Here is a 17,290-nt window from a genome sequence, read left to right on the forward strand (position 1 = left end):
TTTTTTCACCCAACATCAATAAAAATGCAAATATAAAAAATATAATTGCGACTTTTTCTCAAAATTATATCCCCCTCATAATCGCACATTTAGATCTTGCAGTTTTCTTTCTTTCTTATTTATCTTTCCCCCATCTCGTGAAAATAAGTTTCCAAAAAGTAGCACACTACATTATCATAAACAGACACTAGTTATTTCTACCGAATGATGTTAAATCGGCTTGCCATAAGTCAGCGGCCTCTAAATGCCCCTCATAGGGGTATGTCACAAAAGCACGCAAATAGGCGGCGGATGATGCTGGGTTCAACCGAGTGCATTGCTTTCGCCGAAGTCTAATGCATTCAGAGAGAGGCTGTTTTGCGCGAGATGCAAAGAGTAATGCCACATTCTGCCTTTATTCCTCGGGCGAGCTCCAGTTTGTACCTTTCTCCCAATTCAGTGGTGAAATCCACGGAATGTTCCATTAACAGGAACAGCTGAGGATCATGCCGCACCGAATATGGGAGAGATGTGCAGGATTACAAGGAGAAATGTCCGCGACTGAGATGCTCACAAATTAACAATCAGGTAACGCACGCGCCTGCGTCTTCGTGTTGATGGCGTGGATTTCCGTGGGTTTTCACGGTCTTGAATGCACCGCACAGAGGCATCGGTGTGTTTTTATGCGTTGTCCCCCTAAAGCCTTGAGCCCCTCCTTGTTTTGTTGCTGTAATGCTGTAATGTTTACATTGGATTGGAAGTGCATGGATGGATGGGACGCGGGTTTGCTTGTCTCGCGCTTGCTTCAGATGTGCGTGATCGTGTGCACGCGCAGCGCAGGTTACTCTAGAATCTGGTTTATTTGAGCTATTTCCCCGTGAGTTAAACAGTAGCAAGGAAGGTTACATTGCGGCAGTGAAGCCAGTCGAGAGGCCCTTTGAAAATGCTGCAAAAATCATTCTGACCTATGCGTACTCCGACGACTTAAACTCAGATTATTGTAAAGAAAAATAAATGCTACACTTAGTTCTCATACAGTCTGCTTCATGCGTTGTATGATGCATTATTCTAGAGCAAATAAAATCCGTATTTTTTAATTTGTCAATTCATGAACTTGAAAGTGCATAGAATAAAGAAGATGTTACTTTGACCGCCCCTCAAGTAAAGACGCTTGTATGTGTTTCTGTCCGCCGGCTCGCCATTTGGCGCAAGGCTTATGTAACAGACTGGGCTGTGTCACACTGTCTCTGATGGAGAGGCGGATGATAAATGCTAGAGAGAACACAGTTAGATGTTCCCCAACATGATGTTCTTTCCTGCATTGCATTTAGTCCACAATAACAACAACAACAACACTAATAATATAATAAATTAAATTGTTATTATGCCACAATTTATGATGAAAAAGTTAACTTGTACATTATTTGCAACATAAATTGTGTAGAAAATATAATATAGTCGTTTGCATATTGCAGTTTACTTTTTCTTGATTCCATTTATAAGAGATATGAAACATATAGGAGATGGTCAATTTTTACAGAAGAAAACATTTAAGAGAACCATAAGTTATTGTGGGTAATCAGAAGTTCAGGAAGTAGAGAAAAGGACTTCCACTTGCAATGACTTGTTCTTATTTATTTATTTTGAAGTATTGCTTTGATTGTTTGACTGCTGTTTGAACTGTTTTAAGATTATATTTACCTTGTGAATTGTGTTGTGTTAAAGGAATTAAATAATTAGATGCTGTCTTGCTGAATTATAATATACAACATGACTGTTGCATCACCCTTGTTTGATAACTGCAACACAGGCCTATCCCTTGTGACAAACAACATCCCCTTTATCTGGGACTACCCATGCAACCTCAAAATGAATGTCAGTGGGATAATAAATCATCACCGATAACATGCTCTGCCTGCTATGCTTATGTTTAATGTGTTGACTTCTGCACAACACAAATCATCTGACTTCATCCGCTGGATTGCAAAACCCTTTTGGCATCTGAAATGAACTCTTTTATAGTGTTTTCACACTTGGTTTGGTTTTTGCGATCTAGCGATTTGCATGGATTTTGACACATATTTGAATGCTCCAAAAGGAGAAATTAAACCATTGGGAAAAAAAAAAAAAAACACTCCAGGCTTCACATTTGCATGAAAGTTACTAAACTATGACATAAATATAATGTAATATTATTTTATAATGACTGAATTTTCTGAAATTTGCCTCCAAATAAATATTTTTATATCATATTGTTTTATTGCATTAATTTTATTCTTTTTACGTTACAGAAAATAAAACTATATGTAATATATTTGATGTGAAAGATCCATAAATCCATATGTTTTAATAAAAAAGCAGTTACATGAACCTCTGTGCTGTGCAATTTTTTTTTATTGAGTGGTGTTAAACATAACTAAGTAATTATTTTCAGTAATAATCATTTTAAATATTATATTACAGCAATTTTTAAGTTTGGTTGTTATTTTTTTTTTTGAAAAACAATGTAAATTATCCATTGTTAATGGACTGCAGCTAAAGTGAACCACGAGTGTGGATGCAAGAACTAGGTACCTTTTTAATTCAATTCACTTTTTGGACCACCTAAAGGAGTCTGTGCTTGTTTTTAGTAAAGAGGAAGTGTGAAAACATCCTTAAAGTTGGGATCAGTTTGGAACGATTCGACCAAACATCAGCATCTAAAAAGTGACTGGCTGTCTGTCTCTTGCGTGGTAGTTTTTAGAGGAAGAAGGCGTGACTACAGCCACACAACCACCACAACAATATTGAACTGCACCCATGTCACAGAGCAACCCCAGTTTGAATGCATCGGACATAATAATAAAGGAAACAACAAGTGCACGCTATAACAAGTTTGTTGGAGCTAAGTTATCCGATGTTAGGCAGCAGAGGAATATGCATTTTTTTTCTTTCTATCCTGAAGATCGACGCCTGTTCAACAGCAACAAACTCAAGCTCGTGGACGTGAACTAGGAAACGGACGATACCTATGTGTTAACCATGACCGTCTGCTAGTTTTCCTGGACGATTTCTTCTGGATTAGTCTGTAAAATCACCAAACGAGACATCCTGCATCGTTTTATTCGCATAAAAGCAGCGCGTGGACTAGTCGGAAACTCGAGCGCCATTGAAAACAAGTAAGCTCGATCATACTTTGCTTATTGGGCACAAAGCTGTCATATTCCACGTAAAATAAAAACGAGAACACTCTTGGTATTTGGAAGTTTGCATTCATGACGTGCAGACTGTCTAAATGTGGCGTTAAAGCAAAACCATGTTTCTTTTGTCAGGGGTGCATCCCTGCATTTCCTGTTTGGGGCTTCATCTGCTCGGTCTGTATGCTAGCGATAGCAGCTAAGGGCTTGGAAAGTGCATGCGATTTGTTGAAACATTTTTATGCAATGTACAACCTCCGTGTAGCATTAAGAACCTGTTCAACGAGCACAAGGGCAACTGCGGATGTTTGCGCGAGCTCGTGTAAAACTTCGGCCTCGCGACTTCTTTGTGCTATTGTTGATGTCCACTGCTGGGCCACAATGACACTTATAAGTGTTTTATTCATGGGAAATGTGCACAGTCCATATTTGAAGTATGAATAATGTTTAAATCATACACACAAGCCCTTTCGAGTGATTATTTTTGATAAAGTGAGGCAGGCAAGGCTTGGTGGCGCTCCTTTGTTATTGCTTTGTCTGTGTGGGAGCACATGGCCCTCCACGCTTTTGTTGTTGAAGTTACAGCTCCCCCTCTTTGTGGCAAATCAGCCCAGTCTTTCCATTAAACACGGTTTACGCTTCCAGTTTGTGAAGATTTGTTGGTATTTTTTTTGTTTTAATTTTACACATGGCATGTAGCCTACATTTGAATGTCATGTGTAGCATGATGAGAAGTTTAGACGTGCTTGCGTGATTAATGCACACTCCACTGATTTTGAAAAGAGAAATGTAATAAAATGTATTATAAATCTTTAGAAATATATATTTTGTTATTAATTCAGATTCATTTCAGTGTTTGTGCCCTGACAAGTCTGGTTTTGTCTAGTTTAAGCTCCCCCAGTCTACTTGTAATTTAAAGATTATTAGATAATGAAATAATATCAGAATCCATAAATTAATACACATTATTGGTGAATTTTGTCTTAATTTCTTGGAAAATGACCTATATGCGTTTTATTCCCATTGAAAGTAGTACTGGTCTTTTCACATTTTAAGCTCATGGTCATTTTTAAGGAATAATTCACCAGAAATATGTTGTTAGCTTGTGTGCTGTTAATTGTTAGTTGTCTACAAAAGGAGAACATTTAAAGAATGCAAATGCTGCTTTTTTTTTTTTTACATACAACATATATAGTGACCACAGCTGACAAGCTCCAAAAAGCACCTTGGAGAAAAACAAACTGAAAGTCATTTTCACTAAAGATTTGTTTTCAAGCATCATTTGACATGCTTTTGCTTGTAATACTGGCTAGAACAAAAGCATCTGTGAACAAAATATATTGCAGTCTCCCCCAAATGCAACACATGTTGATCACTGGCTGTCAAAGTCAGTTGCATTTTTGCGTTCACTAAAAAAACAAAACAATAATTGTGTGTGAGGTTGGGCTTTGAACCAGGTTCCCCTGCATGTTAAACAAAAGTGTAAACTAATTTGCCTCATGTTTTGAAAGCCTGTGATTGTCACTAATGTTGTATAACCTATAAATGATGTATAACCTATTTGAAAGTGCTATATTAGAATTTGAATATAGCAGATGTAAAGGACTTTAGTAATAATAAATAAAATGTTAAGCCTGTTCCTCTGTCTGAAGTTAGGAGGGCTAATTTAATGGTTCTTTGTGGAGCTTGACGGACATGGTTACTATGCACGTAACAAAACAAATAAATAAAAAAATAACAGCATACGGGTTTGAAATGACATGAGGGTGAATAAATAATGACAGAAATATGGTAATATTAAGTTAATCTAACATGAAATGCTCATGTAATTACTACAAAGGGTTCTGCTGATTTTCTCAAATCACCATTCAATTCACAAAACCCATATTTCTTGTGTTTCAAACAGAGTTCCGACAATCTGAGGCTGTTAGACACAAGTGCCTCTTGCACTTCTGGTCCCCCCACCCCAGGCAGGTGTGACTCGTTCATACGACGTCACAAATGCGACCATGGGAAGTAGCAGTGAGTAGGCGGCCATCAACAGCCCCCTTAAACCAGAGGAGGGTCGTCGGGGAGCCTTGCATCACCCCTTTGCACCTCAGGAGAAGGTGGCCGTCATCATTTTGAGTTCATAAAAAACATATGCCGAGTATGTACTTACAATCTGTGTTTATGTCCTAGTCCTCCAGTACGACGTCAGTGGGGACAGCGAGATAGACCTGCTGTGCACACTTCCCTACATCAGGATGAGAACTTCCACCACCCTGTCTTCTCCCAGCATCAGCAGATTCCTTTAGATGAGTCCAGGCAATATAGCCACACCAGTGCACCTCCACGCATGCTGCATACTGCCACACAACCCCCCCAACAGAGCTCCATCATGGTGGATCTTCACGAACAGGTATTAGTTCAACAGTCTTTCCTTTAGACCATAGGTCTCAAACACACATTTCCATCTAGGTGTTGTTCTCCATTAGAAACATTCATTTCTTGTTCTTTATATAATGCACTATTTGATGTTCACTATGTTTAAGAAGTATATATATAAATAAAAATATAAAAAAGGTAATATCAGTATAAACTAAAATAACAATACAATAAATTTTTTTTGTGCTGTTTCTTAGGCTACAAGTGGGCATTTATATTTAAATTTCAGGCCTTGAATATAATACATTTGTAAAAAATGAATGATACATTTTTGACAAATTTGTTGTTGTTGTTACTTAGGCCTGTTACTTGTATTACAGCTACTGGCCATTTGTATTTGCATTTTAGTCCTTTAATATGTTTAAAATAAATGTATAAAGTATAAGAACAATATTATTGAAAATAATTTTGACCGATTTTTACTGTAAAATCAATAAATATAAAAATAAATTAAGAAAATATATGAAAAAAATAATTATATAAAAAATATAAAATCAAACTTTTTGACAGATTTTTTCATTGTTACTTAAGCTACAACTGAGCTTCAGGACTGTTTCAGAAATGGTTAAAAAAATCTATTTAAATATATAAATACATTTAAATTTTGACAGATTTTTCATTGTTAGTTGGGCTACATTTGGGCAATTTGCATTTCAGACCTTTTAATAAATAAATAAATAAATACATTTAGAAAAATATATTTAAAAAAAATCATAAAGAGAACTGTCAGCCCGGATGCAGAGCATGAAAGTTGATTCATGAACCAGATTTAAGCATAAGCTGGTAGTTTGAGGCCATTAGCATATAGTCAATAATTGTATTACTCAGGCTTTGATGTGAAAGTGCTATGTGTAGACTGTAATTATGAATAGCATTTATTTATTTATTTTTTACAAATAACCTGAAATTTTGTGTTGTCCTTCAAGATGCATCAAGGATCAGTTCCGATATCTTACACAGTTACCACGGTGACGACCCATGGTTTTCCCATCCACACCGGGCAACCTATCCCAGCCTGCAATGCTCAGCAGCTCCCAGCATGCTCGGTAATGTTCAGCGGACAGCTCTCTCTGCTCTGCTGCCTTCCTCCTCCAGTGAGTTTGAAAAGGAAGAGCTGGAATGTCAGTGAAGTTTGTGTAGAGCACACCTAACATGTCCCATCGCTCCAGCTTTACTTTAGCCGATGTATGCTTGTCCCAGGCAGCCATTATGCCCACCTGTCCTCTTAGCCAAAGATACTCTATTATGAGTGTTCTGTACATCCCTCTCATGCTTACACATTAGGCATTGGTAAACGGCTACATTTCACTTTTTGATTTTCATGTAGTCATTTCCTGTGTCTCTAGAATGTGTAATGACCTTTTTATGATGCAACTTTCAAGGGACAATGTGCAACCCCCCCTTAGTTTTTGTTTGTATTGCCACTGCAAGTGTCTGGGGTATTCTGTCTTTGACATGGACAGCAAAGGTGTACTTTCTGCTAATTGTACCATCTGCTCAAGTCATTGCATTTGTGTCAACATACCCACCTGTATTTTATTTTGGCCACAGTGATGTACAGTTGAAAGTGTCTTAAATTGTGCAGGGCTATATAATAGGGCTATGTGTATTTTCAGTCATCTTTGCATTATATATATATGTTGTTTTATTTTATGTTTCATGTTTTTTGTATAAAAATTTAATATAATAGGAATTATAAAAGCAATAATAATATTAATATATAACATTTTTATACAAAAAACATGAAACATAAAATAAAACAATAAAAAAAAAAAAAAAAAAACTTTTTAAAAAGTTTTCTCCATGCTTTTGAAATGGTTTAGCAGATTCCTAAATAGTGCAGAATAGCGGAAATTTTAGATGTGCTTTACTCCAGAGTGTGCTTTCCCAGTATTAACAGTCATTTCTTAAACTGCACAGCAATTCAATATTCAAATGCCCATACACTTTCTTCATGAGTGTGTCTATGGTGTTAGTGACACTTTGTTGTCTGCTGTTTCTCTGTCTGTCTGTCTGTCTGCAGCTCATTCAGGCCTGTACCATGCAGCACCTGCCTGTGTCCTATCAGGCATTTCCACCATTGATCTCCAGTGAGCATTTTATCCTGCACCCCAGTCCACCGGTGCCGCCCCACCAGCCTCCTCATCTGCCTCCACTCAACCAGTTTGTCCCCATACAGCCCCAGCACCCGCGCATGGTGAGTGCAGATAATAAAATCTATGAATGCTACTGAATGTTCTTTTCTATGCAAATTATGGTGAACAATGTCTGTAATATTTTTATAAGTGTGTGTAATATATGTGTATGTGTGTGTGTGTGTGTGTGTGTGTGTATGCATGTATGTGTGTGTGTGTGTGTATATATATATGTGTATGTATATGTGTGTGTGTGTGTGTGTGTGTGTGTATGTATATATATATATATATATATATATATATATATATTAGACATTTTTCACCATAATTAAAATATGTAAATATATATAAAATATTATGTTCTTACGATTTTATTTTTTAAGTACAGAAAAAAAAACCTTATTTTGTGCATTTCACATAAGTTATGTTGACAGCATAGGTGGGTGGCATGACCAAAATCCTCTTTGAGTGATTTTATATTAAACTGTAAATGTAGTGATACAATTATTTTTTACTGGAAATTCATCACAAAAAAATTTAAAATGTAGTGATTAGTTTCTTTTGGTGGTAATTCAACATAAAAAAACCCCCCAAAAAACATTTGTTTAGTAGTAGTGCTGTTCTTTTATATAATAAAACAGTTAATGTCAAGTGAGTTTTGATTCTTCACTCTTTTGATTATTTATAATTAAATGAGTTTCTAACCTGACAGATACAAACCAAAGATAGGCTTTTTCTTTTTCACATTGTCATACTTTAGTTAAAAACAAGATTTGAAACCATACATTCACGTGATTGGATGAGCCAGTTTATTATTATTCCCAGTGGTAAGTGTAGTGCACTACAGTAATATGTGTAATGTGATTACAGTTCAGACAGTGTTGCTAGTAAAGCTATCCCTTTACAATCTAGAGAAAACAATTAGTCATGAGTAACAGGTTAGTCACCACAACTGATTGTAATCTTAATAAATAATAATTAAAAAAAACGTTAAATACTGCTGCAACAAAATGAATTCTTTCTAAAATAGCACATGATTTTATGGTATTAATAGTCGTAATTGTATGCTAGAAGTATGACTTGTATACTTGTGTGTTCAGCCTCTGCAGAGGGTGGATAATGAAGTGGATCTTCGAGGAGACCAGCATCCGTTAGGAACATTCTCTTATCCTCCAGCCCACCATCCACCAGCAATGACCCCCTCCGTCCCCCTCCAGTACCTCCCCCAGGAGCCCCTCCATCAAGAGCTGCCCTACGGAGTGGTGAGATGTCTTTGCTTTTGAATGTCAACAAAGCATATAAATCACTGTAATCAAGTCAAAAATGATATACTGATTAAAATGAGCAGCATTTGCATAAACAGGTAATGACATTAAGGAAAAAATATGCCCTTAGTGTAGATAACAGTGAAGGTTTACTGGTGTTCATTAGTGGTTAAAGGTCTGGTTTGGCATGACAAAAAATAGGTTCAAATTCCAGAAAGCAAAGTTAAAGTTTGCAGTAGTACTACTAGTGTCAAATAATGGTAACAGTAATTTTAAACATTTTATTTTAATCAGTAATTAAAAAAATATATATAGTAAAAAAAAAAAAACTTTTTGGCTTGACAAAGCATTGTCAAATAAGTTGTAAAAATTCTTTGTTTAGTGTTGGCCTATGGATATGTAGCTTTGTGTTTACAATTGAACCATTTGACAGTTGAACTGACAGTTGACACTTGTAGAAATATGAGATTTTTGATGACGTGCTGAAATAGTGACCATAGCTCAAAGCTTTAGAAAGAAAATTGTCCGTATAAGCATATGGGAAATGGGCAATTTTGATCAAAAACTGTTTGTCCATTCAGTTAGAATAATACAGCACAAACCAGTCAGAACAGGTTGAAAGACTGTGCCTAGTTTGGTCAACATGAAAGCAAAGTTGGTTTATGTACTTGATGTATGTTCCTAGTCTTATTATGGATGGTTAAATTGTAGAAGTAACCTTCTGGAATTAACCTACTTTGCCTTTCTATTGATGTTATTTAAAATGCACAGGCTATAGGATAATACATCTTAATTTTCCCTTTTTTCTAAATTGCCTAAAGTGGCCTGTTTTTGCTTTGTTTTCTGAATGAAATGCTCTCTACAGTGCTCATACATTACATGTATGCATATTTGCATTGCTTTGACCGTTCTCTCTGTAGATCCCACCTGCTTACATGCCATGCCATTATGTACAGTGCCTGCATACTGTTGGACAAACTGCTTTTGAGTCATCAAGTATGAAAACAAAGCCAAAACCCATACGTTTTAGTCAAATTAGAAATCCCAGCCAGGACATGTCCGGGAAAAGGTGGACATATGGTCACCCTATTGGATAATATTAATCAATTGCAAAAATAGCCACAGTTATCAACCCACAGGTGGCTTATTTCTGTTTCACTTTGCAAAGTAAACGGGAATAAGGGAGTGTATTTCGCACACTTCATCTTTAGTCTCAGGTTGCTGCAGGAGGATTGTTCTTGTAGTAGAAATCCTGCCGAAGTAGCTTTGGGTGAGATTTGCTAAATGAATAATAATAATTCAAAAGGTTTTCCTCATGTGTTGTCTGTTTCCGTAGCCATATCCGCACATGCTGCCGAGGCGTATAACTGGACAGAGGTACCGATTACAGCAGCCTCTGCCTCCCCCACCCCCTCCACCGCCCTACTACCCCGGCTTCTTACCATACTTCCTGTGAGAGTCTCTTCTACTCTTTGTAATACAAATCAAATGAATTTTGCAATGTGAATGTTTCATATTCTAATAATGGACGGTTATGATTTTATAAAGCCTTTGTGATATTTTTTCAGTAATGACAGAAAAGGTGATTTATGTGTTTGTGATCTGTGAAACAGCTCAATGCTTCCTGTGCCTCCAACTGCTGTGGGTCCAGCTATCAGTCTGGACTTGGATGTAGATGATGTGGAGATGGAGAACTATGAGGTAAATAGAAAATCTTTCCCAGGGTGGGTAATGGAGTTGCCCTACTGTTTATATAACCTAACTTGTCAAAAATAAGCCTTTGATGGTTTTCACGTAATGCCTGTTCCAAAACCTAGTGAACTGCCTCACCGTCTACTGTCTGCAGCTAGCTAACTTCTAACGTTTATACACACATATTTGCAACTAAAAGTCATTTGTTTTCAATAAGAGGGACTCTGTGGGCATGTGCAGTGATGCAACAAAGTTGAAAAAGGTTAGCTTTATAGAATTAGCAAGTTACTTTATAGAATTAAAGCTAATTTTGGAACAGAGATAATGTCATTATCTTGTTACAGTTTCGGTGAAGAGTTCTGAACAACTGTGATTTTTCTCTCAGGCGTTATTAAACCTTGCTGAGAGACTTGGAGAAGCGAAACCTCGAGGACTAACGAAAGCTGATATAGAGCAACTTCCGTCCTACAGGTTTAATTTAGAAAACCACCAATCTGAACAGACTCTGTAAGTGTTTTCTGTTCTATGTGCCCTGGGTTATATAATCTTGAAGGTTTGATTGTGACTTGGTATTGATGATGCATTGTATTTAATTTTCTTACAGGTGCGTTGTATGCTTTAGTGATTTTGAGTCAAGGCAGCTACTTCGAGTATTACCCTGCAACCATGAATTTCATGCAAAATGTGTGGACAAGTGGTTAAAGGTAAGAATGATGTATTGATGCACAAAATCTGCAATAACTAACGGCGAAACCCTGTAAATATTAGTGTTCGAATGATATATGTTTTTAAGTGGCTTACGGTCGACAAAATGCTTATGTAGACTATTGTTTAAAAGTGTGAGATCAGTACGGTTTTTAACATTTTACAATGATGTCTCTTATGCTAATCAGTGATACATTTATTTGATCAAAAATACAGTAAAAACAATATGTGACCCTGGACCACAAAACCAGTCATAAGTCGCACGGGTATATTTGTAGCAATAGCCAACCATACATTGTATGGGCCAAAATTATAAATTTTCCTTTTATGCCAAAAACCATTAGGATATTAAAGGGGTCATGTGATGCTATTTTAAAGATCATTATTTTGTGTATTTGGTGTAACAGAATATGTTGACATGGTTTAATGTTCAAAAAACACATTATTTTTCAAATACTGTACATTATTGTACCTCTATGGCCCGCCTCTCTCAAAGCCCCTGCTTCCGACAAGCGCAGTCTGCTCTGATTGACCAGCTGACACAGTGCATTGTGACTGCCGAACACCACAAGTGCGCGTCGGAAATGTAACGCCCCTTACCATAATTGCGAGCTTCAGCTTTCAAAGTAAATATAAAGACAGTTAATAATGTCATTAGTTTTACAATCAGTTCAAGCCCGAGAGGGGAACAGAGTCGCGTGACAGACACAGTGATGATGCAGTACACGAGCCGCGGTTAAGACAGCTGACGTGCTATGATTTCTGATGGGCTGTACACTCTGCTGTGATGTGACCCTGTTCCCCTCACACACACACACACACACACAACGCGTTACTCTACACTGTGCAAAACTCCGCATTTGAACAGTCGATAGCAAATACTTAAACTAATAACAAAACATACTTACAGTCGCTGATTTAGAAGCGCCAGATTGTCATAGCAAAGAACGCTAACTATAAAGATAACAATATTAGCGTCCACACCAGCAAACGATATCGTCTGTTTATTCTAAGCGTAGGCGCGTTTGCCGCTTTAAATTCTTGAGGTCATTATACCTGTATGGATTCTGATTGGTTGTGAATGTTTTTATCGTTCATCAGCACGAAAAAATCGTTCTGAAAGTGATTCCAGTGATATTTTTTCTCTGTGCCTTTATCGTTATAGTTGTGGTGTGAACTCTGCAGATCTTATACATGCACAAACAGCTACATAACACACTACAGAAAAGGAAAACAAGAAATCGCATCATATGACCCCTTTAAGTAAAGATCATGTTCCATGAAGATATTTTGTAAATTTCCTACTGTAAATATATCAAAACTTAATATGCATGGCAAAGAACTTAATTTGGAAAAATTGAAAGGTGATTTTCTCAATATTTTGATTTGTTTGCACCCTCAGATTCCAGATTTTCAAATAGTTTTATCTCATCCAAACCATACATCAATGGAAAGCTTATTTATTAAGCTTTCAGATGATGTATACATATCAATGTGAAAAGAAAAAAAAATACCCTTATGACTGGTTTTGAGGTCCAGGCTCTCATATTGTGAAATATTATTACAATTTTAAACAACAGCTTTCTATTTGAATATATTTTAAACTTAATTTATTCCTGTGATAAATTTTCAGCATCATTCATCCAGTCTTCAGTGTCAAATGATCTTTCAGAAATCTAGTATACTGATTTGGTGTTCAAGAAAAATTGAAGACATTTGTTATTATGCTGTCTTTAATTGCATAGGCAGGCGATGTATAGATCCTCAATAATGTATGGAAACATCTCTGGCTTGTAGAAATTAATCCGTAACATGTCTTGCAGACCAATCGCACCTGTCCAATCTGTCGAGCCGACGCGTCTGAAGTTCACCGCGATGTGGAATGAGTTCAGGTTTTTGTCCTTCACTGGAAAACAGCACAAATCCTTGAGTGTGTTCTGTGAGTGGGGACACCTGATCTCCAGCCAAACGCAAATCTACCCCCCCACCCCGCTCCCAACCCCACCTCTACAATAAGCAATCTCGGAATTTGTACGGAACCTGTTTGACCTCTGCTGTGCGTCATTGTGTGAGTTTCATGAAAGCTACTGCCGCCTATAGCCACTTCGGAGTTCTGGAATTGAGACCAGGTTTTTTTTTTTTTTTTAGGTTCTTTTCATCTTTCTTTTTCATTACCCTGCCCTTGTTTCGCAGATTCCAAAGATAACCTGTAATACGTGTTGTGTTGGCATATTCGTTTACACAGTTGAATATTCTCTAGTTGTTTGATCACAGATAATTAAAATCGTGCTTTAGCGTCGTTAGGGACTGTGGGAGTGGGCCTGGATGAAGGTGGTTTTTGGCTTTACTGTGCAATCAGATGAGTTCGTAGGACGCGACCGCTCCGCCGGTGAACGACCATCATAGATGCATGTCTGTATAAGTGACGGGCTGAGGGACTTGTTAATAATCTATGTTTTGCAATAATGTATTGATCATTTGAATATCTTAATCCCGATTCTCTTTTATCTGCGAATGCTGTTGTGAAGGCGTGACTTTCAGTGGTTCAGAGTTCCAAGGCCTGAGGTTAAAGAGGGAAACGTAGACAAAAAGGACTGCGAAACGACAGCCGTGAATCCATCGGGAAAACTCCCGCTGGGCTTTCACCACAGTTGTAGAGACATTGTGGAAGCTGTGGCGTTTTTTCGCTTTTGCTGTTTGCTGGCGAGGCCAATCGGACTGGCCATTGAGAACACAGGGACGAGGACAGCACACTGCCTCTGCCAGCTCCCACCTGGCTGCACTGCACAACCCCCATCGATTCTGGACTGGCCCTCTTCATCCCGCTCCCTCACACTCAGCTAGATCCAGGAGAACATCTCACAGGCCTCGCGCGGACTGTTCTTTTAGACTAGCAATATTTGAATTAACGAGATCCACCGCATTTCAGCCACAAGAGGAACGTCGGACGGCCTCCGTCTCGCCATTCTCCCGTCCGGAGGCCGAGGAGCTCGCATTTGCCTGTCCAGAATGACTTTTTGGGAAAGGGTGGAACACTTTGCGGAAAGCAATACGTGCAATGAGTGTGTGAAGTGAACGCAACGTTTGACCTGATTTTGGAGGACTAGGCTTTTTGTTTTTCCTTATTCGTGAGCCAAATAATCAATATACTCTACAAGATTTTAGCTCTGCCTTCTCAAGACCTTGACAAGCACAAACCTGTTACTAATCTTCAGACATCCTTTGTCAGTTCCTCTTTTAAAAGTATGCGTTTGTTTTTTTAAGTGGTGTTATTTATTTCTTCTTTCGCGAGAGTTTTTGAAGGATTCGGTTGGAATACTAAAACATCTTTAGCGCGTTTTAGTTTGCCTCCCGTTGTCAGGTCTCAGGCCATGTTCACAGTGTAAAGTGATGTGAAAGAAAAAAAAACATTGTATGCATAGCCTTGGTGTGAAAGGTTGCAAATTATCGTCTTGTTTTTAAGACAAAAGAATGTTGAAACCCTCTGTATTTCTAGTTACGCCCTCTCCTGTGTGCCAGTTGACTGTAATCGTTCCACGAAGATCCCTGATAGGATTCGAAACGGCAGAGATGGAGCGTTAGGGTCGTTTAAAGAAAAAAAAAAATGCACTGTAAAACGCTTAACTCGTGGTTCACTCGATTCCAAAAACTAACCTGAACGTTGTTCGGGTGAAAACTATGAACTATTTGGGTTTTTTTTTTTTTGGTTCCCTAAGTACTTTAATTATAGGACTTTTAAATATATATATTCATGAGTCGTTTGTCCACTGAATAGTCATTGTAACTCAATAGACACACTGGCTTTCTCGGGTAAAGGGACTCTCTTAAGAGAATGTGAGTATCTTGTGTTTGCGTGCCAGGTTTTAAAATAAGCCATTGTAATGAATTTAATCCACACTTTTGATAAGTAATCTATGTATACATATCTGTTCACTGGCATATATTTTGAGTATAACGAAAAAAAAAAATCACTCAGGGCCTCTCTGTAATTGAAAAATAAAGGAAAACAGTCCATTTCAAATGGGATTGACGCCATGGAGATATATTTGGGTATTCTGGGTTGTTTTCCTCAGGCCATGCATATTTTAAATGTAATCAACTGAACTAATATTCCTTTTATAAATAGTGGTGAATATTATTCCATTATAAGACTGGCATGCAAAGAAAAAAAAAGATGACATGTTGTATCGAGTGAGAATAGGCTTTTCGTCACTGCAGCCGATCATTAGCGTATGCTACTCGAACGTGTTTTCCAGCCGTTGCGTTTTTCCGTGTTCTTGTACTTGAACCACACATAAAGGTTGTAATCCCGTTGAAAAACGTGCCACGGTGCACACTGTTCTACCTAGACCACTTCCAAGACTATTCTTACAGTGTTTGCATGATTTAAGGATTAAAAAAAAGAAAAAAAGTCAAAAAATGAAATCTGTATTTTCAGTGAAAGATATCTAGACAGGGGTGGGCAAGTATTTAATTGTGCACAATATGCATGCATGTCTAACCAGGTCCCAACTGGTTTTTAGGTAGATCTAGTTGGCTTTGGGTTCTGGGTGTAGGGGACTTTCTGCTCAGCTGATAACTGCCATGCACTGTACTGCACACATTTGTAATAGAACCGAATGACTACAAGATTTTATTGTGCTTGTACTTGCAAAAGAAAAAGAAGAAAAGAAAAAAAAACTAATAATATAGGACGTTTAAAATAACAACATTAAGCTTGATGCCAATGGGAAGACAGTGGCTTTTTGAAGTGGAAAAATGTGATTTGATAGGCTCCTCACCACATTTGTGCTTCTATTGTTGCCTCAGTTACTGACACACTTGCCTGGAATCTAGATAATGGAAAGCCATATAGTAAAAAGGTGCTAGATATTCTATATTTAGGTGTAATGCTACATTCACATAAGAGAATGCAATAGTTTGTTATGGGTCTCTATTCATGCAGCATGCAGTGCTACTAGTACCCTCAACGGTGGTCAGAAACAGTTAATGACATTATCAACAGGGGTTTCAGTTAAGAAAACAAACAGAAAAAAAAGACGACTATTTAGCTTTACTTGTATGTGCTGGTAGACCGTTTTAAAGGATAATAATATTTTACTGCCCGAGTGATCAGATCCAATACATCTGCCTTAAATCGAAGTAGTAGGAGGTGTTGTGTGGGTTAAAAAACATGGCGTTATCACTCATTCACCAAAACGGTCAGAAATATATGTACCTGTTGTACGGTTCTCTCTACCTTGAGCATCTGTAACTGTTATGGTTTCAAAATAAGTTGTTGATATACACGCAAGCACTTTTGCTTGGGGTAACCGGCTGTGGGCTATTTCTAATATATCCTTATTTAGATTTATAAAGGAATTTTTCATAATAACCAAGATTCCTTGAAAACCTCAGTGTTACCTGTATTGAATTACTAAAAAGAAAGAAAGAAAAAAAAAACAACAACAATCTATGAGTTATGATAAATAGAATCTTGTAGTCTTTCTGTGATTCAACTAATAAATAATCTCACAGCTTGTGTGGTGGAAAATTGTGTTCCAATAAGCAGCTAAATACTTTAGGATTTGTGATTTGTTGATTGCTCCATAGACGCCACTGATTGTTTACCAATGATTTCTTGCTGTGGTGGGATAGTGGATTGTTTACTGTTCTATTCTCCTCCTGGCCTTTAGGGGTCAGTCATTGCCTGAACTCCAGACTACCCAGCCAACAACAGGGCCAGGGGCATGTGTTCTGTATTAGGAAGATATTTTGCTTTGGTACTTGCACATTTACAGTTACCTCATTTTTGCCATGTTTGTATTTGAAAAAAAAAAAAAAAAAAAAAAAAAAAAAATGAAATAAAAAAGCTAATATATATATATTATATATAGGAAATGGTTCTTAATGCTATAATTTTTTCATTCCA

The 17,290-nt window shown here is 37.3% G+C and overlaps 1 protein-coding gene across 4 annotated transcripts; it reads left to right on the forward strand.

The window, feature by feature from the left end:
• Positions 1-246: 246 nt before the first annotated feature.
• On the forward strand, positions 247-16,900 carry rnf44 (ring finger protein 44). 4 transcript variants are annotated; one of them, XM_058797738.1, is made up of 12 exons: positions 247-567; positions 5,062-5,263; positions 5,337-5,556; positions 6,509-6,676; positions 7,606-7,779; positions 8,818-8,979; positions 10,319-10,434; positions 10,596-10,683; positions 10,892-10,936; positions 11,060-11,181; positions 11,279-11,378; positions 13,203-16,900. In XM_058797738.1, exons 2-12 carry the CDS (start codon positions 5,157-5,159, stop codon positions 13,263-13,265), a joined length of 1,365 nt encoding a protein of 454 aa, XP_058653721.1. In that variant the 5' UTR covers positions 247-567; positions 5,062-5,156; the 3' UTR covers positions 13,266-16,900. The 4 variants fall into 4 exon arrangements, with proteins under 4 accessions (XP_058653721.1, XP_058653720.1, XP_058653723.1 ...); XM_058797737.1 differs by lacking the exon at positions 247-567 and adding an exon at positions 2,642-3,137; XM_058797740.1 differs by lacking the exon at positions 247-567 and adding an exon at positions 2,646-3,137 and having other exon boundaries at positions 6,509-6,628.
• Positions 16,901-17,290: the final 390 nt, after the last annotated feature.

This window comes from Onychostoma macrolepis, chromosome 14, assembly GCF_012432095.1.
Source record: "Onychostoma macrolepis isolate SWU-2019 chromosome 14, ASM1243209v1, whole genome shotgun sequence".
NCBI lineage: Eukaryota > Metazoa > Chordata > Actinopteri > Cypriniformes > Cyprinidae > Onychostoma > Onychostoma macrolepis.